Source organism: Thermobia domestica, chromosome 2 (genome assembly GCF_964235325.1).
Source record: "Thermobia domestica chromosome 2, izTheDome1.hap1.1, whole genome shotgun sequence".
Lineage (NCBI taxonomy): Eukaryota > Metazoa > Arthropoda > Insecta > Zygentoma > Lepismatidae > Thermobia > Thermobia domestica.
Genome location: NC_137455.1, coordinates 287,757,621 through 287,785,228, shown reverse-complemented (window position 1 = coordinate 287,785,228; position 27,608 = coordinate 287,757,621). Strand labels below are relative to the sequence as shown.

The window sequence follows — 27,608 nt, the reverse complement described above, 5'->3', positions numbered from 1 at the left end:
CCCAAAATTTAAGATTGGTACACAAATACACCTGTGTCTTATGAAAAAAGTAATAAATCCTGTACTTATTCAATAATAAAGCCGGTCAATAACATTTAAATTTTGAATATTTGGCCATAAGAGGAACACCAATGGGTCCTAGAAAACGTTTACCGAATTTTGTTATTTGATAATTCCCAAATTTAAAAGGGAACATAAACATATAAAGGTAATAAACCATATAACGTGCTAAATAGGTGTCAATAACCTCCGAAATTTGATTTTTGGTAGTTCTTTACCCATGAAAGGGAACGATGTGGACCATCCAAATTTATAGTGGTACATATTGAAGTCCTGTACTATGATACCAAATGCTTATATTAAAACAATTTCTAAACCGAGTGGATGAGCCAAGATACCCCTCCCAAATGTTTCAAGGGTGCGTCAATGTACCCATGTCTTATGATAGGAAATGAACCCATATACATGACCATATAACCATATAAGGTAATAGAACCCCATCAAAGGGAAGAAATTGGGCCAAAAACCAAACGCTTGGTACAACATATTGCTTATGTTTATATTTTAGTAATTTTTACCCATGAAAGGGAACAAGATGGACCACCCAAATTTATCATGATACATGTTGAGGTCATGTACTATGATACCGAATGCTTAAATTGGAAAATTTCCAAAATTTAAGGGGATATGAAATGGACCCCTATACATGATCATATAACCATATAAGGTAATAGGACCTCATCCAAGGGGATAAATTGAGCCAAAACCAAACACGTGGTTGTACTAAAATTTGGCAATTTCGTACCCATCAAAGGAAACGTGGTGAACCACCCAAATTTATAGTAATATATATTAGGGTTCTATACTATAATACCAAACATGTAAAAAGGGGCAATTTCCAAAATTAAAGGGGTGGGCCAAAGTACCCCTCCCAAATTTTTAAAGGAGTGCACAAATGTACCTATGTCTTATGATAGGGAATATACCCCTATACATAACCATATAACCATATAAGGTAATAGAACCTCATCCAAGGGGATAACTTAGGTCAAACCAAACACGTGGTACAACGTATTGCTTACGTTTATATTTTGGCAATTTGTACCCCTAAAAGGGAACGAGGTGGACCACCCAAATTTATCATAATACATGTTAGGGTCCAGTACTATAATACCAAATATATAAAATGAGCAATTTCTAAAATTTAAGGGGTGGGCCAAAGTACCCCTCCCAAATTTTTAAAGGAGTGCACAAATGTACCTATGTCTTATAATAGGGAATAGACCCCTATACATAACCATATAACCATATAAGGTAATAGAACCTCATCCAAGAGGATAAAATGGGCCAAAAGACCAAACACGTGGTACAACGTATTGCTTACGTTTATATTTTGACAATTTTGTACCCCTAGAAGGAAACGAGGTGGACCATCCAAATTTATCATAATACATGTTAGGATCCGGTACTATAATACCAAATGTTTAAATTGGGCAATTTCCAAAATTTAAGGGGTGGGCCAAAGTACCCCTCCCAAATTTTTAAAGGAGTGCACAAATATACCCATATCTTATGAAAGGTAATGGACCCCTGTATACGCCCATATAACTATATAAGGTAATAACACCTCATCCAAGGGGATAAATTAGGTCAAAAAACCCCGAAATTTGAATTTTTGGCGATTTTTTATCCATGAAAGGGAACGACATAGACTCCCAATACTGATAGAGGTACATACTATGGTCCTAGGCTACCATACCAAATTTTTAGATTTGGCAATTTCCAAAATTAAAAGGGTGGGCCAAAGTACCCCTCCCAAATTTTAAAAGGAGTGTACAAATGTACCCATATCTTATGAAAGGTAATGGACCCCTGTATACGCCCATATAACTATATAAGGTAATAACACCTCATCCAAGGGGATAAATTAGGTCAAAAAACCCCGAAATTTGAATTTTTGGCGATTTTTTATCCATGAAAGGGAACGACATAGACACCCAATACTGATAGAGGTACATACTATGGTCCTAGGCTACCATACCAAATTTTTAGATTTGGCAATTTCCAAAATTAAAGGGGTGGGCCAAAGTACCCCTCCCAAATTTTTAAAGGAGTGCACAAATGTACCTATGTCTTATGATAGGGAATAGACCCCTATACATAACCATATAACCATATAAGGTAATAGAACCTCATCCAAGAGGATAAATTGGGCCAAAAGACCAAACACGTGGTACAACGTATTGCTTACGTTTATATTTTGGTAATTTTGTACCCCTAGAAGGGAATGAGGTGGACCACCCAAATTTATCATGATACATATTAGGGTCCTATACTATAATACCCAATGTTTAAATTGGGCAATTTCCAAAATTTAAGGGGTGGGCCAAGGTACCCCTCCCAAATTTTTCAAGGGGTGCACCAATATACCCATGTCTTATGAAAGGGAATGGACCCCTGTATACGCCCATATAACTATATAAGGTAATAACACCTCATCCAAGGGGATAAATTAGGTCAAAAACCCCCGAAATTTGAATTTTTGGCAATTTTTTACCCATAAAAGGGAACGACATAGACCCCCAATACTGATAGAGGTACATACTATGGTCCTAGGATACCACACCAAATTTTTAGATTTGGCAATTTCCAAAATTTAAGGGGGGTGGTCCTATGTACCCCTGTCAAAATTTAGGGGGTGGGCCAAGGTACCCCTGCCAAAATTTAGAGGGGGTGGTCCTATGTACCCCTAGGTCATTGACCCCGGGCCAAGGTCATTGACCTTTGACCTATGACGTCACAAAGGTCGGGGTCAAAGTCCAAAGTGTCCTCAAGTCATGCGATTACTACTGTTGTAATACATGCAGAGCCGTAGCTACGGGTGAGGGGGCGAGAGGGGCGGTTGCCCGGGCGCTGGTAGGAAGGGGCGCCGAACGAGCAAGAAGAAAGAAAAGGTGTCAAAAAAAAAGTAAACGATGCGACGCCCTGTAAAAGAATTGGCGCACTATTCAATCAATATTGTTAATTAACAAAGAAATACATTTGTTAAAAATTTTCATGCTCGCTCCGCTCGCAACTCAAAAATTTCAATAACAGTCACAACAAGTTTTTACTTATTACTTAAAGAAAGTTCTTATATACGATTTGTTAATGACTATGTAATACACAAGGTGTTGAGTAATGACAGTGTGCGCAGAAGCGGTTTCAAAATCGGAAACGATCAGTCTGAAATACGTGTTCAGCGTTGTGATGGTGATGAGTTGTAGGAAAAGTCTTACTGACACTTTTGAAAATATGTATTTGTATTTGTTAAATAGTGCTGAATTGGGCAGAATTGTACCAACTTTTTCACAAAAGGGGCAGAAAATGCCAGAGTGGTACCAACGGGCCGATGAATGAGAAAAAGGGCTGAATTTGGTACAATTGTACCAAGTGTGGCAACAGTGTATCTTACTGAATAATCTTAATATAGTAAATGGAATTCCATTATACCTTGTCTGCAATGACTTGTTTTCTGGGATACTGAATGAAAGGAATTTATAAGCTAGCACGACATTGTACTAATACCTACTGTATTTATAATAACAGTATATTTGTTATAAATGTATAATATATTTATACATAACTCATATTGTATTTGTAATTTAAACCAACTCTACCTAATATCTTATCCATTTGACTACCTGGTAGTTCATTAAACTTATTTATTTTTTACTTCAGTAAAGAAGTCATCATGGTTGTGCTATACCTGCAATTTATTACGACCAAATGTCCGTCCTTGCTTTTCTGTGGCTTGTAGATGTACTCTTGCATTGCTTTTGTCAATGTAGAATGAAATACTTTTAACACATAACAAATAATGGGACTAAGTACGATTGCTGTCATTCTAATGTACTGTTTCTTTCCTGCCAGTAAGTGTGTTTCCACAGGGATATCGTCCTCCACGTGAAAACTATGACTAAAATCCATTATGAGAAATCATTATACTAAATTAGCAAAACCACGTCATAGTGTTCATTTAACTCAGCATTAAATTATGCTTGACATTTATGATGATATATAAAATGCGTAATAATAGACCATCAATCTTAATCTAACAGTTCATCTTTTCTACAGTTCAATGTGCATAATTATTCAGTCTTTATGTTGCTATAATAACCCGATGTGGCAGATATAAAAAGTGACAAAATGGAGTGTCACGTGAGTGTTACATAGAGAGTGAGTTACGATTCAATTATTTATATATTCGTGGTTTCCTCAGTCAATAAATACCATAAATACGAAAATTGTTTTAAATTTGTTTAAACATTTATCAAAAGCTACGTGTTAAGGTAAGAGCTTCACACTTTCTTGACTGCAGCACACTTGAAGATGTTGTAGTGACCATCACACCCCGACCCTTTTACTTCCCCAAGTTGCACCAACTTCCCCATTCAAAGAGGCTAGGTGAAACTCAGGACCTCATTGGATCGAGGAGTGAATGAGAAAATTCCTTCCCTCAGCAGGGATAGAACCCAAGACTTCCACTTGGTAGGTGGATGCCTTACCGACTATTCTACCATGACTTTTGAAACTTAGGCTATAGCCCAGTGGTTCTCAACCTTTCTTGATTGATGACACACTTTACGGAACGTTCAGGACATAAGACACACGTTTTTGACATTTTTATAAATAATAATAATAATAATAATAATAATAATAATAATAATAATAATAATAATAATAATAATAATAATAATAATAATAATAATATATTATAATAATGAAACCAATTTTTTAAATAATGGCTCTACATACGGTAGCACTGAGCATTATTCAATAGCTAGAGGTGTTGACTGGTACATTCTGATTTTAACTAATTATTATTAAATTCTTCATGATTTTTAAGTTCTAGAATTTTGCGACATACCTTAGGGGGACTGCGTGACACACCAGTGTATCGCGACACATCGGCTGAGAACCACAGCTATAGCTAGAAAATCACATTGGCCTTTAAATTTTTGTGAATTTCAAATCATTGTGACAATTTCGTTATTTGTCAAAACATTTTTGTAACGGACAAAGCAGCAGTCTAACATTTGTAAATCCTTTACTTGCAATGTAACCCACCTACTACAAAAGATATATTAGTTACTGCAGGGGTTTTCAAACTGTGCGGCGCGCTACCCTGGGGAGGCGCCAAAGGTTGTAAGGGGAGGCACGATGACTTTTTTTTAAAAAAGATCTTACAAAGGAACATACTTATAATGCAACACGCATACTTGAGTCTGCACCCTTCTTGTTTAGTAATACGTATCCTTTGTATCACCTCTGTTATACATACGATCAGAGATAATCCTTTCACCTTCGGCTTAAACGTGTATAATGCTTGTTAGATGGCCACTAACGATCTTTATGTATCTCTGTAGAATAGTATATCTTGTTAACACAACTTTATGTCCAATTTAAGAAGTACTTTCCAGTGGACAGAGCACAACTGGGTCGTGAATCCATTGAACGCAGTGAATCCACCAAATTTCACAAGAGAAGTGGAACAGCTCATTGATCTCTCTTCAGACAGCACATTGAAGACCAAAATTTCTTGCTGCATCGTTGCCTGAATTTTGGAGCTCAGTGAGGAAAGAGTATCCGGAATTATAAGAAGGCCTTGTGAGTGTTCCTTCCTTTTGCAACTTCCTATTTCTACGAAAACGGATTTTTAGCCATGGCAGTGATCAAATCGAAATATAGGTCAAAACTAAATCTCCAGAAAGAGATCCATCTTGTCAGTTCAAAATATCTGCCGAGAGTTAATAAATTGTGTGACTCATAACAAGCTGATACACCCCATTGACTTTGCTAAACATTTAAATGCGTCGGTTTTCGTTATGTAAATTCCCTCATTGCTCGTATTTTTCAATTTTACCATAAATATCTGACTTCCCACAATTAATAATTATTAACACCGGCTAATATCATTATATTAGAAGATGTAGTCAGAATGTACAATGTAGATCACCTGTGTTAATGAGATATTTTCATTACTGATTAATAAATGAAACATAGTTTAGCATACTGGTAGTCTTTCTTTTAGGACACATGTCATTTTTGACAGGGGAGGCGCGTTCATACTTTGGTGGTTGAGGGGAGCCTCAACTGCAAAAAGTTTGAAAACCCCTGAGTTACTGCATATATAAAAATTTAAATGTCACAATTTTCTCCTTCAGCTTGAAACATTATGGCAAGTTATATAGTGAATGCGTAAAGGTGAAGAATACGAGAAACTAAATAATCTCATAGAATCTATATTACAGAAAACTTACTTACTTTTGTATTCTTCCACAGGCCTTGGCGAGGTGCTGGGTGGTCCCTGTGATAAGCAATGCAGTCCTCGTCTGGTGCACGCCTTCTGCAACCAAGCCACCCACACGTGCGACTGCGAGAAAAAATTCCCCGTCAAACTCGGGAAGTACGGATGTGCCAAGCGTAAGTAGATGACTAGAGTAGATTGAATGTTCTTCAAAGATAAAATAGACAAACGTTTCAGTCCCCAAATTCAGTCACAACTATTTCTATCTACTATCTTTCTACACTATTTGAAAAGCTTGAAAACGTTATTCTGGATATGAAATAAAATGCTGGAAGTTTAGAAATTTGCCTTTGATCGCCATTACTATTATGCTCTTATTCTCCTTAGAATCGATAACTTCAAGAGAGTAGAAAACACATTTAGACAATACAATGTAGTATTTCCTGAAATAGCAATGTTATTATTAACCTAATAACGATTTTACACTGCACAAGAATGAAATGGTAGTTCAATGCAGTGGTTTTCACTTAATTTTATTACCATATAATAATAATAATAATAATAATAATAATAATAATAATAATAATAATAATAATAATAATAATAATAATAATAATAATAATAATAATAATATACTTAGAGGCCTAACCTCATGTTTGAACAATTTCATTTTTTTTTTTTTTTTTTTTTTTTTTACGGGAGACCGTAGAAAAATACCAAGGTGTTGATTTCAATCCAGTATATTTGTCAACAATATCATGATCTTCAAACTTTTTAATTTCACCAAAATCAAAACTGATAGTTAAGTTTTGTTTAGTTCTCTTCTGAGTAATTTGTTTAATCTATAAACAATCGTATGTTCATGGGTTGTTGTTTCTTGAAGTCCATCTTCAGCACCGAGGTTATGTGAGACATGGAACTACACTTTAGTAGAATTTGAACCACTGTAATGCATCCACTGCTCTCCCACTGGAAATCAGGCCCGAGACCATGTATAGCGAGGGCTGGCGGGAGGGCCTGGATGTCGATGAAAAAAAAATCACAACATACAGGTAAGTGATTAGGAATAATCTGTTCATATATTTGATGTTTCCTTGAAAGAGAATGAAAAGTTGTACGCATGAATTAAATATTATTAAACTAGGCGGAAGTAGGAGGTGTATAATGTTGTGTATATGCTAATCCAAGACACCAAAACATTTTCTCGTATCTATTTCAGTTTCTTTGCTTCCTTCTCTCAATAAATTAAATCAGGAAAAATTCGCATAATCTGATCATGGAACTTATTTAGGTAATACGAACTAAATAATAAGTTATAATTCCTCAACACATGATCACTTGATGTTCAAATAGATAGCTTAGATTATTATTAAAACGTTAAGTAATTCTTAAGATAACAATGCCCTGGAACTACATAAAGTTTCGGGTACAGAAGTATATAAAAGTTCACTTGGTTTGCTGATGTAGAAGTCGAGGTTTGCTTACATATGGGATCTGTAATTCGAGATAGAATAAAGTTTATAGACAAAATAGTGAAATTGAACTTTGAAATGTGTAACTTTTTCTTTTACCATTAACCTAGTTATATAAGTTGTATTAGTCAAATGTAAAAACTTCATTAACAAGCACTTTATGCTGTAAGCTGATATACCGGTATAACTTTTTTTTTTTGGTGTAAATTTCAGTGTCAACTGAAAATGTTATAATGCATGCAGAACAGCCTCATTTATGTATTTGGTACATTTTTTTTAGAAAATATTTCTTATATGTTCTTTTTAAGCGTTGCAATTTATTCTCCAAAGGGCATACATAAGCAAATGCATTTTCATCTCTATATTTTGAAGTTGCTTGTTTTACCTTAACTTTCTATTGAAATGTAATCCTAAAAATATAACATCTTCTGTTACTGCATATTTGTGAATTGAATATTAATTGAGAGATATGGTTATTTCCAGAAAAAATTAGACATACGTTTTAGGCCAATTCATTTGTTTTATTCGATTTTATTATTTTAGTTTATGGCTGAATTGTTTAATAATAAAGAAATTTATTGGAGTTTTTCCGGAGTTTTTGTAGCAGTAATATTTTGACAAATCTCACATGTTGTTTAGCTCACTCTCTAGAATATTACATATAACTCATGATGTTCCAAAAGTGTAAAAACATCTAAATAAAAGGCAAAATTATAAACGTATTGCAAACGTAACACTATAGCTTAGTAGTACACGTGAGGAGAAAACTTTAAGGATATGTGATATCGATGGGCGCCATCTTGAAATCCACCATTTTGATCTCACTTTCATTTTCTTAAGTAGAAAACATATATTATAATGCTTTTTTCTCATCTTAAATTTTCTCAGGGATTCAATGCTGTGTTTATTTTTGCTTTTTCACTTACAATAACGAAGTTATGCCATCAATAACAGTATTGGCAGAATTTAGCAAAAGTCCGAATCGAAGCACTCATCGTTTGTCCCAGAAAAGTGGTCTTAGTCCACACCCAGCATGCATGTTTTGTCTCTGCATCCATACAAAGCACCCATACAAAGCAATAGCACCCATACAAGCTATAAGTGCATCAGTACCTGTTGAGGATGAACCTGATGGTCGGCATTTGCAATTCTGCCTAAATCTTATTTCGTCTACGACATCTTATTCAAAGATGAAGTCAACTTTTACGTTTCTGGTGAGGTGAACAAACAAATGTTCGCTACTGGTCGGACACAAATCCCATTGGTGTGAAACATCTGCTGGTATTCCTGTAAAAGTGATGGTGTGGTGTGGTGTATGGGAGCCCCGTGTTGTGGGTCCTTTGTTTATCAATGATACCTTAACAGCAATTGAGTATCGTCGAATGTTGGAAGAAGATATCTTGCCTTCTCTCTTCTCTTATTCCCTGTCATCTACCAACACTTTCGCGCCCCCCTGCATTGTGTTCGTGAACATTTAGATGTGCAGTTTCCAAACTCGTGGTTTGGTAGAGTAACAGTTTCCCAACTCGTGGTGCTGTGCAGTAGACACCCTTGACCTAACTCCCCTAGATGTTTATTTTGGGGACATCTCAAGTCCAGTGTGTACTCAGTAAAAATTTCAAATATTGACCATCTGAAGAAATACATAAACGCGTGTACAAACATACTTGAAAGGTCTGGGATGAATGTTAAAAAATAATGACTTTGACAATTGAACGGAATAGGAAACACATCAAATACATCCTTTAATCGGGAGAAATGTGTGGTATGTGACTGGCGTTGTGGAAATAAAAAGACAGTCATAACTTCGTTATTGCAAGTGATAAAGTGAAAACAGACACAGCATTGGATTCCTGAGAAAAATTCAGATGAGAACAAAGTATCACTATGTATGGTTTCCATTGAATAAAATGAAAGTTAATTCAAAATGGTGGATTTCAAAATGGCGGTCATCGACATCACGTTCTAAAAGTTTCTCCCTCACGTGTACTACTAACCTACAGCACATATTACTGTATTCACTTTCGCAATTCATTTAAAATCCTACCTTTTATTTGGGTGCTTTTACACTTTTTGACCACCCTGTACAATATATTTTGTAAGTGCTAATGTAGTAAACGTTCAACATTTACCATGAAGTAGGATTGAATCATACGAGTTTTTAAAGTCAATAAACATAGCTATGACATAAATTTCGTATAAAATAAAAGAGAAATTCTGACCAAAGCATATATTAACTAATAAATAATAGCGTTACAGTTTCGGCAAATTATCTTTGCCTTCATCAGATACATTGATAATGTGTTTGATGAAGGCAAAACGCTATTATTTATTAGGTAATATATGCTTTGGTTAGAACTTGTCTTTTATTTTATACAAGAAGTTCCAAAGCTAAAATCAGTGGTATTCAGATAAATTTCGTATTTGTTAATCATTACGTGTATTATAAGTGTATTGATGCAACTGTGTGTTCCTCTTCTTCTTTTAAAATCTATCAGGAATCAAGACAGATAATTGTCAGTTTCTGTTATAGATATTAAATGATCTATAGTGAATTGTATTCAAAATAATTTTAAAGAGAAAATGAGTCGATATGCGGCGTCTTGTTCTACCACGTCAACGTTGCACAATAAGTACATGTGTAATTTTATTTATTTAGATACTGAAGAAAATTTTCAGTTTGTAAATGTTTTTATGTAAATGATCATATATACATACTGCAGGCTTTCCTTTATGCATTTCAGACATTAGACTACGTACCCTAAAGTTTGAAATTCACATTTATAATAGACGTATTAGAGGGATAAACTGAATATAAAGTTTACAGTGTGGAATTTGAAATTATGCGTAATACCTACATTTCTGTATAACACATATGTAAAAAGTTACACTAGAAGGACCAAGCCGTCATTTTGACGGTATCACGTAAAACAATTTTCTATATCTCATATATTTCTTTGACTAACGCTACCATACTTTAGGACTTTTATTATTTTTAAGAGAGGTTTGATACAACATATAAACATTGTGTGTCTATTTTAAATAAATACGTATTTTTGTTGTATACCCCTAGAAGGACCAAACCGTCAATTTGACTGCCTCATTTAAAAATCTATATTTTGTTGTTGATGTGGACTGTTTTATAGGTTGTACGCTATATGGAAATAATAAATGTAATATTTCTGTTAGAAACATTAAATTTTGAAATATTTTACGTTATTTTTCCAACGAGTTTGCTATTTGATATATCTTTTATTTCTACTTTTCATGGCTGTAAACGTAAAATATTTGATTCTTCTTTGATTGATTTCTCCTTGAATTATCTTCGTATCTTGTTGGTAACATTGTTCTCTGTAGAAATAAAGGTTTTCTTGAAGGTACATATGATTAATTACAAAAGCAACATGAAACCTGATAAAATGTTACGTGCTTTCTAAGATTTTAGTGAAAATGAATTTCGCGTGGAAGAACAACAGGGAGATTGCTTCGATGAAGCCAGCAGTAGTAACTAGAATGCAGTGTCTGAAGCTACTTCTTCGGATAAGAGGAAGGAAACAGATACAGAAGTTTCCAGAAGTAGTCAATCAAATGTTTTTATAGCAGGTCATGGGACACGTTGGAATAAAATGGACAGACAGAACAATGCTGGGTGTACTGCCTCACACGACATCCTTCGCGAGAAACCTGTTCGTTATATTTATTATGCGTTACATCATATTGAAGATGGTGATTTTTGTAGTGCTTTTCGCTTGTTCATAGACGAGACAATGTTGAGAAACATTCTGAAATGCACCGTTATTGAAGTTCAGACAGAGTCAAGATTCTCTTTGGCCATTGTCAATTGCAGAACACTTTCATTGTTAGCAATATTGATATTTCGTGTAGCTTCAGATATATCTGTAAAGGAACTATAGAACGTAAGCTGTGGACCAGTGTTTTACAGAAAGATTATGGAGAGAAAGATTTTTCTTGAAATAATGAAGTATCTTCGGTTTGATGAAAAGTGCCCTAGCTCTTCAAGGCTGAAAGCAAACAAGCTTGCTTTGGTATCGACTGTGCAGAACTTATTCATTGAGAATTGTATCAGGCACTATAAAGCCCACGACAGTGTTTGTGTGGATGAACAGTTATTCTCTAGTAAGATGACATGGAAATACGTATAATATGTGACAAGCAAGCCTGACAAATTTGGATTCAAATGTGGCTGCTTGCAGTTCTAAAGTCACGGTATCAACTAAAAGGCATTCCCTACATGGAAAACGACTAAGAACGACGTCGGGACTTACAGTTGGGCGAATATATTGTTCTGAAGACGATTGATTCTTTTCTCAACAGAGGACTGAATGTTACATGTGATAACTTTCCTTACGAGTTAAAAATTAGCCGAATCTTTGAAAAAGAAACAGTTGTCCTTGATTGGTAGTATGCATCCAAATAGAAGAGAGCTTTCCAAAATGTGCTTGAATCAGAAAGAAAAGAATATGTTCACTACTAACCTTTATGGATATCAATCAGAAAATCCACTCATAGTACACAAGTGTAAACGCGAGAAAAGTGTTTTTCCCTTGAGTTTAGTGCATACAGGTTGAAATAAAAATGTATTGAAAATGTAAATTCAATTTCATGTAATAAAAAGTTTGAAATAAATATAATGATTTTGGTGTATTATACACTGGGTCTATGCTAAAGAAAAATAGCCCAGCCAATGTCTACAGGGCAGGTAGTGTGATCACGTGATTAGTAAAAAAAGATTTCATACGTAAGAATGTACGTATTATTCCTTTATTTTAATTTTTCATGTCACTGTCCTGCGAACAAACTTTCGATATTAATATTATATTTAATGTATTGACGGAATTTAGTGGATCACCCTGTATTATATCACGAGAAAAACATATCAAACATAAGCTAGTCGATTAAACATATTAAATTAAAACTAAAATACGAGAAATATAAAGAAAAATGATATATCTCTCTTTCATTTAAATAGCCGTCAAAATGACGGCTCGGTGCTTCTAGGGAGGTAAAAATTTTGGTCCTTCTAGTGTTAAGTTATTTTAAACATTGTTTTTATTTAACCCGTATTCGCGGAAGTTTGGAAGTGCTTTCTCTGTAAATCCAAAAGATTTCATAACTTTCGTAAGTCTTTTTCATGTCGGTGGATGAGACATGTATGACATACCTCCGTCTGTTGTTTGTTGCTTGTGGATTGCAATCAAATGTACGGCATAAAGGAGTCTCAAGTACACAGCTGTTTTGTGAAAATTGCAACACCAACAAAAATACGTCTGACTGAGTGAAATGAAAATTAAAACATAGATTCATTAAATAAATAACGATAGAAAAAAATATCAAAACTTTAGAACTTTACTCATTTCTCGACAAAATCATTATCGCGTAAAGCCTCCATATGCTGTAATCAGTCTCTATAGTCACGGCATGGAATTGAATAGTCGTTGGATGTGTTGCATATCTAGAATTTGTAAACTTTTCACACTACTTGTACGTGAGCCCACAGGACATCGATGATCAATAACCCGTGAAGAACAAGCTGTCTACTAGCCATGTCAGTCATATGTTCTTGAGTAAGATACAAAATAATCGTGCTTTCTAAGCAAGCAGTGGTACCCGACGTTCCTTGAAGATGGCCTTTACATTGCGTTATGCATGTGACTAGGCATTGTTTCCAGAGTTACTTGAAGGAAGAAGGTGGCCTGAAAATCTACATCTCAATAGAGAGACATCATTCAGTCATTGGTAAGGTTGAACCTAATGCGAGCAGCTGACTTCGTGTGTTAAACTAAAGGATCCACAATATGATCACAAATGCTATTCGGCCGCATGATGATTGGTAATGCACGCTAGCAGATTGCATTTACCATAAATGCGTATACGGCTGTCACTATAGGATAAGTCTAAACTACAACCGTGTGGCACCCATATATTATTGACGGTTTTCTGGCTCTGGAGCAAGCGTGCTACGAATCCAACGTCAATCGACACCATTGCATCGTCGAAGCAGACAACGCCACACTCGTTACCACGCTAAGTTAATTTGTGCCGCCAAACCAACGCTGTACGGTTTGTCATCACCACGCGGACAAAATGTTTGACATCCAATATTATGGTCATATTACAGTCCATCGTCGATCGTCACCATGTTACCATCTTCTTTTCATTGCTTCCACACATGCATAATTGTCGTGGCAGTATGTTCCTGCATGCACATAAGTCACGAAAGTCGTCTTCCCATAGACCGACATGCATCTGAATATATAGGGCATTTCAAAACAACACCGACAAAGTTTGGGAGGTGATTCCTGATACCAAGATAGGACAAAAAGTATAGACCAACCTGTGTGCACAAATGCTTACTTTCGGAGTTAGCTACAGGTTGCCGAAAACATGAGAAAATGAACTTTAAAGATTCATAGCTCCAAAATTATGGGACCTACCGTAGTCGGGTCTAGACTTCACTTAGGAACTAGTATGTGTCCTATCCAAATATTCAAGTTTCAGAATCCTGCGGTACTTCTGCAACAATTTTTATAAAGGTAGTTGGTGAGTACTTCAAATTATATGCTCGTAGCCAAACCTCCTCTATAAAAATAGTTGCGTAAGTACCTTAGGATTCTAAAACATGTAGTTTTGGATAGCGCACATATTAATGCCTAAGAAAAGTTTTGACACAACTACGGTAGGTCCATAATTTTGGAGCTATGGACTTTTAAAGTTCATTTTGTGTGTGTGTGTTTTCGCAAGCCTATAACTCCAAAAGGAAGCGTTTGTGCGCCCAGATTGGTCTATACTTTTTGCCTTATCTTGGTGTCAAGAATCATCTCCCAAACGTTGTCGGTATTGTTTTGAAACATCCTGTATATTGTACCCTTGGACTTACTAGGGAAGGTCGCGAGGTGTTACTCTGACTTCATATCGATACAATGCTCAATCGATTCGCTTTTACATATGAAACAATTACTCAAATGGAGAAATTCTCGATCAGAAGTGTTAGAGTTAAGAGAGTTTAAAGTTCAAAATTAAACAGATTTTGCGAATAGATTGAAGTTACCACTTTTTGAGATATACACTTCATTTTTTGGTATCGAGAGGTTTTCTTGGGTACCCAACGCAGTGGTGAGGTAAAAGCATACGCAGTTTGCAAGATAAGAGCACTTTTTGGGGAGGAGATGAAGGATAATGGCGTCTTACAATCTGTGAATTGCCTCCTGTTTGGCACACAATATCGATAAGCTAAAAAATGTAGACACTATTTGCAACCCCTATTCAACTGTACTATCATTCATATATCACTTTCCTGTGTGGCCACCTTCAAACTGAACAATAACATTTGCCTCCGAAACTATTTGCCAGGCGTGCGAAATTCAATGAAGAACGTCATGATATTCATAATTAATCTTGTGATAATCTATATTGTGATGCTCTTTCCCTTCTATGGATAGGATGAGACCAATATTTTCTTAAAAGGCTCTGTCACCAATGTGTTGTTTTGGCCAGATCAGCTGTCCAACAAAACTTTTGCAATACTGCAGCGCACAACACAGTATCAAATGTGGAAAACAAAAATCAGTTTATTGTTAAAAGGAAGTTAATCCAAATAAATTATCCACCAAAGACTGGCATTGGCAGTGAATACGAATGTCAATTTACATCACCGGCATTTCATTTGTAGTCAGTCGCGCAGAATTGGTGCTTCAAACTAATCTCGCTGCGCGAGCCGTCGGCTGCGGAACCATCCTGAGCGGTGCTCCGAACTGTAAGACGCAGTCTTACATTAGTTATTAATAAAGCTTATATAGTAGTATATTTAAATGTTATCATTAATTTGCATATCAAAATGGAAATGGGTTTCTTTATTTTCAAATATTATTTATGTTATTAATTAACTTAGAATCATATTTATTTTTATTTCCTAAGTATTGGTAATATTATAGTTTATATCGAGAATGTAACGATAGATATTGGATTTCGTATATAGAAAGATAGACTCTAGTGAGTTAGATTTTTTTTAAGGCAAACTTGTAGAAGACAACGAAGCTCCAAAAGGTCAGTCACCTATGCTTGATCAGCCTAGCCAACTATATTGTGAGTTGAAACTAAAAATTACTGTTTTATTTCTGTTAAGCAGCTATAAGAATACTATATAGAACTAAAAAACCATAAAACACTCTGAGTTGTAACACTACCGAAAAGGCGACAGAAAGTCGGATATTTGTCTATTGTCAAAATTTAACACATAGATATAAAAACAGAAGGACAATGATGTGTTAAAATCTTGGGTTGACCGCCGATTTCACAAGAATTCGAGCTGGCGTAGCGAATCTAGCAAAACAGGCTGTGAATTCGTTCCAGGTTTACCAGATGAAGCAGTTTGTAATATCAAATACTAATAATAATTAAAATATGTAGGAATTAGTGTGTTTAAGAGTCAATTATGTATTGGAAAGCTACGCGTACCCTTATTGTTTTGTTTTACCTTTTCCGTCCTTCCGTATATCGTATCATAAAACTTTCTTTCAGCCGTGAAAAAAAAAAAAAAATAACACGTACTATCTGGTATTGGAGGGTGGAGTTTTGGCTTTCTGCTGGGGACAGACGGATTTGGGAATCCTTACCCTAAGAAATTGTTTCAAATAAAGTTAATAGAGGATGACAACTCCATACCACATATGTATATGGTAGCAAAGATATGTATATACTTGTAAGTAAAGTAGATGTATGTTTAATTTCATTCTATAATTAATAATTTGTAAAATTGTCACGCGGAAGCAGAAAACTCCGAACTATTATGGTTGTCCGTGACATTGTTAATTCTTTCCGCTAGAGGGCTCCAGTGACTAGACACACATAAGAAAAGAACATGTCAGGTGGTGGAAAACATATTAACCGGCCTATTTTAAATGCAAAATTTTAAGGTTATATCAGAAGGGGACTATAACATATTTGGTATCTAATGAAAGGCCAAAGAATGCAGATTTTAGTGCTTGATTCGAAATTAGGTGACAGTCTATAAGAAGTGAATTATTTACGTTTAAAGTCAATGTAAATAAAAATCAGCATACTTCCTTGCAAAGTTCCGTTAGCAGGTAGATAGACAATAGAAAAGGTTATCTCTATTGAAAAGCCAGTAGCTTTGATGCGAAGTACGACTCTTGGGCGTCAAACCCCTTTTACAAAACCGAAATTCTGGAGAAGAACAAGGCAGTTGGCGTTTAGATCGGGTCTGTGAAGTTGCTGCTCGTGTGAAAATAGTTATTTTCCAGAACACTATAAATTCAACGGTGTTAGTTGCAATGGAAGATAAGTGCATATATTTATTTTAAAAGTGAACTTAATTAAGTGCGATAAGTTGCACCATTGGTGTTCAAAATAAGTTAAATAAACTGTGTCAGTTTTCTAGACTATATGCATTTAAAGATCCAATCTGACACTACTGGCAATGAATACACACATCTTACGTATGCAGCAACAAATCATTAAAATATCTATATATAGAGAGAGAGATAGAAGTGCAACTAAAACCAAGTTTGAAGTAGTTACGCAAGGACTTAATCTACTGTAGGATGCTACGGAAACCGTTCTAAAATACTATCAACAGGAAAGAATAGACACTAAAATTGTGATTAATGCTGTGAAGTAACGGACACACCTACCTGGAAATTAAAGAAGATGAACTGTGCAATAGATACAAATACATATTATTAACTATGAACTAGTGATAAAAAAAAAATCATAAGTTTTTTTTTATTATTATTATTTTAGTTCAACTGTGAGCATATCTTATATCGATATCAATTAAGTGTTGTGGTTTAAGTGATTAAGTGCTGTGTTTATAATAAAAGTGTTTATTAAACTACATGGAGTTATCAACTTCCCTAACGGAATTTCGGCTGGTATGGTAAGTACCAGAATAATTTGTTTGTTTCTTGCAGGTTTGCTGGATTCCATGCTCTTTAATATCAGATGTTCGAAACTAGTAAGGTAATCACACACCTATTCTTTGATAAACCAAGGTGGCAGATAACTCATGCGTAAGTCCACATATCAAAGAAAGTCCGAAAGGGGCTACAGGACTTTAAATAAGGAACTCACACTTACAGGAATGGCATTATAGAAATTATATATATATATATATATATATATTATTTTTTTTTTAATCTTAGCTCTACCGATTTTTATCTAAATTTCAGTAATTTCTATTGTTTTATTTGGCATATCTTTTATTTTTCTTTAAATTTGGATGATACAACATTCCTGTAAGTAAAGGGGTAGTAAGAGAGAGATTTACATATGAGTTTCATACAGAGATTTCTCTTTTCCTCCCCTGCACTCCACAGAACCCAGTCGGACTATGCTTATGCATTGCAGAAGATGTGTCTCAATACATCATCAATTGCTATGGTTTTTTTTTCAGTGAGCTGAAATGCGGATTATGGGAAAATATTCGTCAAACTCCAGGAAATATTTCAAGATATTCAGCGACAAAATAGGTCAAAAAAAATGAAAAAGAAAATGATTAGCGGGAATGTGCCCCCAAACCTGTGGAAAATGTGGCTTTTATTCCGGAGAAAACCGATGTTTGCATGCATTGTCGCTAGCCGATTTTTGTTTTTGGTTACACTTGGCCGATTATAGTAAAATATAGATGTAGTTTGGTCACTATTTTCCAACAATCGCCATTAAAATCCGTTGACAAATTATTAAAAGAATTGCTATCGACGAGATATTAAACACCGTCTTTCTCAGAAGCCGACTGGGTTCAGAGTCTCGTTCACGTTAGTATCGCGTCCAAACGTTTTGGAGAGAAACGTCATTGTTGAACTTCAAGGTGGTCATACAGGAAAGTGCCGTTTCAATGACAATACAGTCAAATAGGGGTGGCAAATACATGTTATCAGCCTATCGACCAAGTGTGCCAAACAGAAGGCAACTTGTAAGTTGTAAAACACCATTACCTTCTCCTCCTCCATAGTAAGTGCCCTTATCTTGCAAAATGTGTAACTTTTCACGTCACCACTGTGCTGGGCAGCCAAGAAAACCCCCTATACCAAAAATAAAGTATATATCTCAAAAATAGTTACTTCAAACCTTTTGCAAAATCTGTTCAATTTTGAACATTGAACGTTCGTAATTCAAACACGCTTCCGATCGAGGATTTCTCCGTTCGCGTAATTGTTTTATTTCTAAAAAAAGAGTCGATTGAGCATAGTATCAATATGAAGTCAGAGTAACAGCTCGCGATCTTCCCTAGTTAGACGAAGCAAAGTTATACTTTCTACAAATGCTTCACTATCTAAGTGCCGCGTAGACTGCCATCTTCTAGTACTACTCTGAAGACACTACTGTGTTGTATAAATCCAGTGCGTTTATGCACACTCCTGTCATTCCTTCTTACTGTTGCGATTTTCATAATAGTACAGTGCATTAGGTTTAGACCCGGACTTAAAAAAAACTGAAATCTTTTCTAAAATGATCACGATACTCTATTCAGTAACGCAGAGAAAGTCCCAAAAAATCCCACGTCGGGTTTAGTCACTATGGCCGCCATATTGGGTAGCCTATTTTCAACGACAAAACTTTTCGTGGGAACCATAGCATTCATTTTAACTGACTATAATACAGGTTCATGAGGATGTTTGGCATCTTGGAAAGTCTCTTCTTCGACATCCTTTTCGGGAACCAGCAAATCTCCATCTACTTCCGCTTCATCTTCTATGTTCCTGTTGGTACATCCATGTCATACGTAGTACACATACATGGTGGAGCAATTTAACAAACCTCTCTGGTACTCAGAACTTCCTTCACAGTCGTCGGTGCAGGAAAAGGAGATGAGATGCAGTAGGTCTTCAGGAGCAGGGGACTTCAAAATTGGTATGGGACGTACATAACTATTGACTATCTTCCAACCATAGCGTAAAGCATCCATGTTAACACCACGCCATTGCTGCACTTGATAAAATTCTCGGAGTGAATGCCGAAGAGCGGCTCCTGTTGTAGGAGGAAGTACGGCTAAATTAAACTGCAAATGTATAGGTTGTTTGGCAACTGTTTTCACAAATAGTTGGTGACATAAAATGTCCATGTCATACGTAGTACACATACATGGTGGAGCAATTTAACAAACCTCTCTGGTACTCAGAACTTCCTTCACAGTCGTCGGTGCAGGAAAAGGAGATGAGATGCAGTAGGTCTTCAGGAGCAGGGGACTTCGAAATTGGTATGGGACGTACATAACTATTGACTATCTTCCAACCATAGCGTAAAGCATCCATGTTAACACCACGCCATTGCTGCACTTGATAAAATTCTCGGAGTGAATGCCGAAGAGCGGCTCCTGTTGTAGGAGGAAGTACGGCTAAATTAAACTGCAAATGTATAGGTTGTTTGGCAACTGTTTTCACAAATAGTTGGTGACATAAAATGTCCTAGTTCCCGATCTCTTTTGACCTATACAGTGACAGAAAAAAAAGATTCACCGGCTTAAGCCACGGCTTCAGCTGGCACCAGGGTTGGAAAAAATACAGATTTTTTTGAAAAAAAAACGAAGCATGTGTTTAAAACATGAAAAGGGTGTTCAAAATGTTTTAAACATGTTTTAAAACACACACGAAAAAACATGTTTTAAACATTTTGAACAGTTTAAAACGTGTTTTTAAACATATTTCAAAATCGTGTACGAGTAATAACGTATTTATTAAGACTTTTTTACTTTTGCAACTGATCTTTTCATTTATTATATTCTCATTAATACTATACTGTGTTGGGTACATAATATTTCAGTATAGATTAATAATTCTCATCTTATTACATATCACGACCCCCTCTTATTACACCCTCTCGCCAGTGGCTCTCGTAAGTACCTCCTTGTTGTAATAAGCTTTTTAGGAAGATTTTAAAATCTACCTACTATAGAGATTTCACACAATCTATCAATATGTATGACAAAACAAAAGTCGTCACCATCCTTGTGTATTGAGAACGGGTTGAGGGAGAATGATAAAACTTGGAAATGGTCTGACACATCAGATGGAGATATCAAGCATCATGGTGGACATATTTGATTGGTATTCGAAATTTCAAATGCAAAGGGAATCATGTTACATGTTTTAAGGCTAGAATTTTAACAGGAATACGGTTATTTTAGCCATAAGAAAGTCATTTCGGAGTTACTGCTTCTGAAAGTTTTCTAGTTAAGCCTGCAGGGGCTAAGCTCGCGTTTTGTGGAAGCAAGTGAGTTTTTTGTTGCAAAATTTGATTACTATTTCAGAACACTGATGCTAATAAAATTATTTTAAAATAATAAATTTTCGAAAAGTAATGTTTGAAGCACACTTCATGTTGTGCTAACTTTAGAATATTTTCTGTAAGCCTATGTAATTGGTTGTTTTTTGAGTCAATAATTTACCGAAGAAAAATAATATTTGAGGCGTTCAGAGCACAATTGATCCAAATCCATTTTCAACAAAGTTCAGTTGTGCTCAGCAAATTAATTCTATTTCAAAACGTAATATCTTCACAGTGAAGAGTCCAAAACAAATGTAACTAAAACCATAAGAAAGAGCGTGGGATAGTTTCATATTACAGCCGCTAGACAGGGCGTCAGTGGGACAGGAGAGCAACCGCCCACATTCCTGCACTGGATTTGATTTTGGGTGCATTAAGGCAGTTTTAGAAACCTTTTGATAAGCAAAGTCCAACAGAACAAGCTTGAGGTCCTTACACCGAACAAATACGGATAACATACAGATGATTAAAACTGGAAAGTTGCTTAGGTCCAATTTCCAGAATTTTAAGCAGGCCCGAAACTCAAAAGTAGAGCCACCTTGGGCCAAAAAAATATGCAAGAGAGCAATGTTGGTGTATAGCTCCTTACGGTCAATGGAAATGGATTATAACTTTTCAAAATCTGTATTTATTCGGAGTAAGGACTTCAATTTTTTTATGTTGGACTTTGCTCACCAAAAGGTTTCTAAACCTGCATTACTGCTCCCAAAATCTGAAATTAAGGGTAAGGGGCGAACGACGACCTCTAAACGAACGCCCCTCTCTAGAGGCAATTATATACAGTAAAATTATAGATTGCATGTAGCTTTTCTTCCGTTCATCTCGGATTCGTGGTTGTGAAAATATGACGTTTTCCGTCGGTGTATTCTTTTGGACATACCCTGCATTTATTTAATGTAATCATGAATCATTGACTATGGCATTCTGAGCTTGACTTGTTAATCTTTCCCATGCTGAGCGTAAACAATATAATGTTAATATATTAAATTTATGAACAAGGAGGGGGAAATTAGCTCTTCTCCCCCATTCCATCAACGCCCTTGTCTAGCGGTTGTCCTATAAAACTCCAGTCCACATCCTTTCAGTGGTTTTTGTTTAATTTATTTCGTATCCTTGACTACGAGGATACTACGTTTGCTGAGCAAAAGTGAACCTTTCTGAAAATGGACTTGGATCTCTTGTGCTCTGAACGCCACACATGTAAAAATATTTTATGAAAACTGACTTGGAGTTTATTCTGCAACCCAAGTTTGTTCCAAACGCATAAAATTAGTTCTTTTAGTTTGATTGCAGTCTTGCATCAGTAGTAAGGCTATATGAGATAGTGCTTTTTGTTTAAAGTGGGATCCGAACCACTAATTTTGAAATTTTTCGTCGGATCTCAGTCAAAATCTATACAGCAAATTCCGACGTCTCCTGCCTCTAACCTCAAAAGTTAATGTTAAAAGATCGAAAATTGCGCCCTGTAGCGTGGTGCATACATACAAATTGAGATCAAATTGTCCCAGACACTGTTGTTCGGCATTAATGTTACAATAAGTATCACGCTTTAATGGTTAGTTACGCTGGCGATGCCATATCTTGCGCTTTCTCGCCCGGTCCTTTCATACAAGCTATGCCACAGTGTAAAGTTTTTAAGAAAATTTAGAACTGAGTTGGGGAAGAGAGACGAAATAAAATTTTCATAATATAATGAAAAAGATATTGTTGATACAAACTTAATTCTTATTAACGTTAGAATCATCAGAAGCAATTTTCGGATCAACACTTTTACGATTTGTTTGGGTTTCCAGTTTTTCACAGCATTGCATTATTCATAATGATTCTTCATTCTTTGAACTAAACCAACCATTTCTTTCTTACAAGTTTTGCAACGAGCTCGTATGGTCGTTTTCTTATCTGATGGAGTTTGAGTTACTTTAATAAATTTGCTCCAAATGATGTCCTTTTTTCTTCCCGTAAAATTCACGTTAAACGATCCCAAGTTTACGGAGACTAAGAACCAACATATAATGTATCATCGAATGCCTGCGATATTTTAATTTCAGAGCTGCAATTTAGCAAATAACCTTTTGTTTGTTTTCTGAATACAACACAAAAATTTGTTTCCATGATAATTATTTTATTTATTTTTTAATATAAGTTCTACAAGTAGTTTCTATCTTCGACTACGACACTTTCTCGGAAGTTAATTGAGAAGCATTTAAACAATACAATATACGTTTAAAATAAAAGTAAAAACGAGAGAAAATAAATTGTAGATCACCACATTAACCTGCTGTAGCCACGAGAAATCAAAACATTCACATGGGAAGAAAATAGTCTTCTGAATGGGGATCACTTTTGACAATTTTCTTTCCCTGGAAGTTTTTTTTTTTTTTTTTTTTTTTTTTTTTTACAAAAATAAAATAAAGTAAAAATAAACATGTTTAAAACAAGTCTTAAAAAATACACGTGTTTAAAACAAAATGTTTAAAACGTATACAAGATTTGTTTTAAACAAAATCATTTGTTTAAAACAAGTTTTAATAATTTGTTTTAAACATTTTGTTTTAAACAAAACAACCCTGGCTGGTACTCGACGATTATTGAAAGTACTTAGTTTCTAAGTTCCTTATCACTCTAACTTTTTGTAAGCAGAGATTTTGCCTTTTTGATAAATTTACAAAACCGGATCATGTCCTGTGAAGCCGTATACAATTAGATGAAAGTCCTTCATATCACCTATATCATCTTGAATAGCACCAATATGGTGAACTTTGTCTGTGCAAGTCTTCGTTCGTGGTATCATCAGTTTCGAAGATGTGTTTGGTGGAGCAAGGGCAACTATAAGAACTAATAAATCTTTGTCTTCACCAATCAAAATAACTCTAAGACCTTTCTTGGCCTTTGTAATAGCCGTGATTGTAATCAACACATCAGCATCTGCCTTGGCCTGAAGACCTTACATCCTGATTTCTGGAGATGCTTACTCAGGAGATGGCTGAATCTTATTTTGTTGCTGTGATTTAGGAGAAATTGAGTCTGTCCTACAGTAACAGTAATATTATCTTCTAATTCTATATCCACGTCGCAAGTATTTCCTGCACGTCGCATATGCTCCTCATCTTTTGTCCTTATACCTTCGTTATTTCCATCAGAAACGACGAAAGTTTTTCTGTAATGTGTAACAACGTATGTAGTATATTGCTGACATATTTCTTTGAACGTAGCTGGACGCTGCGATACAATACGATGCAGAGGATGCCCACCATCAACTATGTATAATACACATCCTGTTGTGAGGCAGTACATGATGTTTTCGGGTCGAAGTTCAGAACAAAACAGATGTCATCGATGATTTTGTACCTTTCATCTTTAGATCTCATTCATCAAATAAGGAAGAAGGATACACAGATAGTTCATATTTGAAGATCTCACACGTAAACGTCACGTTTGGGTAAATCGAATTGCTGCCCGTGACATATGTGGTGGAGGAATACTAAGTGTGCTCAAAAAGTCAGGGAAATTTTAGGTGCAAAGCTCAAAGGGTTTAGGAGATACATCATATGGAAGTACATGTAATAGTTAATACATAGTCCAAAATATAAGAGAGAAGTCTTATACCTATTATTTCCTCTAAACTAGATTATGTTCGCGTTTGCAGCATGTTTACGTGATGAAACACAAGAGAAAGTTGTCTGTTTTGCAAATCCTAAGTGATTTTGTTATTGCATAGAAAAGTTACGAATAACTACAATCAACATGCAAATCAGAAAAGAGTGCATGACTCGCAAAAATACTCTACTCACAATGAGCACACCCGACAAACGCAATCAAGTCGCACTTGAAACATTTGTCGTTCACAATTCCGTCAAAGCAGTAATCGTAAGGAACGATCCAACTTTCAAGCTCCTGATTCAAGTATCCAGCCTTATGGAAAGCAAATCAAACCATGTTGCGAAAATGAGGAGCACTGAAGTGGTAAATTGTGGACTACTGAAGTTGTATGAACCTGTCACGATGCCAAATATTTACTTTATTTCCTGTTGTTGCTGTATCAGTGATGAAACGAACAAAGGCTTTGTATGGACGGAAGAAGCGAAAATCCAGAGGCTGAATTTCTCCTACATCCACCAGGTATCGACCGTTTGATCAATGCAAAGCCTTCTGGCACACATTGTGGCGAAAGACTGTCGTCTTTTTAGACCAGGAATCAAGTAACAAAAGAACTTTCTTCCTATCGCTTGGAATGCTTTTCCACATGACGTCCGAGTAGAAAATCTTCTTAAGATCCTACTTGTTCATGTTCGCTATTTTACCAGCAAATGAGATTGAGATTTTATTAGCCGGATGGGCTGACTTTACTGCAGGAAACCTACTGTTTGGTTCAACCACCAGAACATACATGGGACGCAGAATTTCTCCATCCATGGACACAACCGACATTATCATATAGGATTGAGAAGTTGTACTGACATATATTATAGAGATAAATATCTTCCTTTGCTGGGTAAGATTTCCGGAAATTTTGAACCCATTAATAAAAATCTTTTGTTTGGAAATATTGGCAAAACCTGGAAAATATAATTTAAAAACTATTTCTTCGCCTAATGCTTATCTTATTTGCTGTAACGTGTCTGCAGAATGTATACCTAGCTGCAATGTATTTCGCTAGCAGGAAAAATATTTAAAGCAACAGCTTTTAATTTTACTTTTTAGTTTTCTGATTTCTGATAAAAATCTCTCTTTATTATTTGTATATTTTTCGAACAACTCAAAAAGAGAAATGATCTTATTTATATATACACACATATGCCGTACAAGTGCGTAAATTTGAGCAGCGAAAAATATATTAATAAATTTAACATCTGTAACTTCCCCGTTCTTCACACGGGGAGAATACGTTTTATTTTGGGTATAAGGGGCACCAAAACTGTCACCAATGAACTTAGGGGTCCCAAAAACTATGAATTCAGCACTAGTATCGGTCATATTCAATTACTTTTACATGTCACCCTCCCCCTTTACTAGTACTAAAGGGGCTGAATTTGGATTTAAACACCTTCGGAAGTGTTAATGTTCATCTCAAAACTCCCAAAACCATGGATTCGACACTAATATCGGGCACCTCTCCCCGTCCCCAAGTTACGAGGATGAATTTTGATTTAAACGGCATCGGAAGTGTTACTGTTCATTTCAGCGGCCCTAAAAACTATGGATTCGACACTAATATCGGTCATTTTCGATCATATTTATATATCTCCTCTCCCTCCTAGTTACGGGGATGAATTTGGATTTAAACGGCATTGGAAATGTCACTGGTCATCTCAGCGACCCCGAAAACTATGGATTTTACATTAATATCGGCCACTTTCAGTTATTTTTATATATCTCTAACAACTCAAGTTGCGGGCCTGAATTAGGATTTAAATGGCATCAGAAGTGTTACTGTTCATCAAAGCAACCCCAGAAACTATGGATTCGACACTAGTATCAGTCGTTTTCGATCATTTATATATATATATATATATATCATCCCCTTCCCCCTCCCTAAAGTTTTGGCGTTGAATTGGGATTTAAACTGCATCGGAAATGTCACTGTTCATCTCAGGGGTCCTGAAAACTAGGGATTCACACTAATATCGATCATTTTGCATCATTTTTATATAGTCTACCTCTCCCTCCCCCGAATTTGCGGGAATAAATTTGGATTTAAACGGCATCGAAAGTGTCATTATTCACCTCACCGTCCCCGAAAACTATGGATTCGATACTGATATCGGCTATTTTCCATCTTTTTTATATACCTCCCCTTTCCCCTTCCCCTAAGTTGCAGAGCTGAATTTGAATTTAAGCTTCATCGGAAATGTCACTGTTCATATCAGCAACCCCGAAAACTATGGGTTCGACACCAAGATCGGTAATTTTCAATATATATCCGCACTTCCTTTCTCCAAGTTGTACCTTCAAAGTGAAATGCTAAAATCCATCCCAGGCCCTAAATTCATATATGTTGAAAATATTTATTGAAATCAGTCTGGTGGTTCAAGAGTTTTTAAATTACAAATATATTCTCTTTCATTTTTATATTTATATATAATTTGTCGCACTAGAAAACAGGTATTTGTTTACTCACAAAATTTTGTACATAAAGTTTATAGTAAATTCTGTATTTGAATATTAAATGATATTAATTATATGTCTAAGTGATGAGTAATAGTGAAATTTACCTACTGCTCTTTCTTTTAAGAAATAATTTGGTTATAACTAACAAAATTTCACAAGATCAAAGAGCACATTAACGACTCAGTTTCATTCAAGAGCCCTATTTGTTGCAAAACAGAAACGCTTCATGATGGTAGATGTGTATGTAATTGTAAAAATTCTGTAATTAGTGCACATCTATGTGTAAAGGACTAAAAAGCACATAAATGAGTGCAGACTATTAATAACTACAATTTTATCCGAATACTTCTTTTTTATATATATTCGCTATATTGAAATTTCTCAATTTACATTTTTCATGCGTTCGAAAAACAAAGGTCCCATTAACTAGTAAAACT

The 27,608-nt window shown here is 35.5% G+C and overlaps 1 protein-coding gene across 2 annotated transcripts in view; it reads left to right on the top strand.

Moving 5' to 3' along the window:
* The window catches only part of LOC145678552 (uncharacterized), a 273,608-nt gene that overhangs the window by 160,633 nt on the left and 85,367 nt on the right, over positions 1-27,608 (top strand). For both annotated transcript variants that reach the window (XM_081748837.1, XM_081748836.1), the window contains exon 2: positions 6,325-6,465. In XM_081748837.1, the coding sequence (XP_081604963.1) occupies positions 6,362-6,465 (104 nt within the window). In that variant the 5' untranslated portion in view covers positions 6,325-6,361. The remainder of the gene's footprint in view (positions 1-6,324; positions 6,466-27,608) is intronic.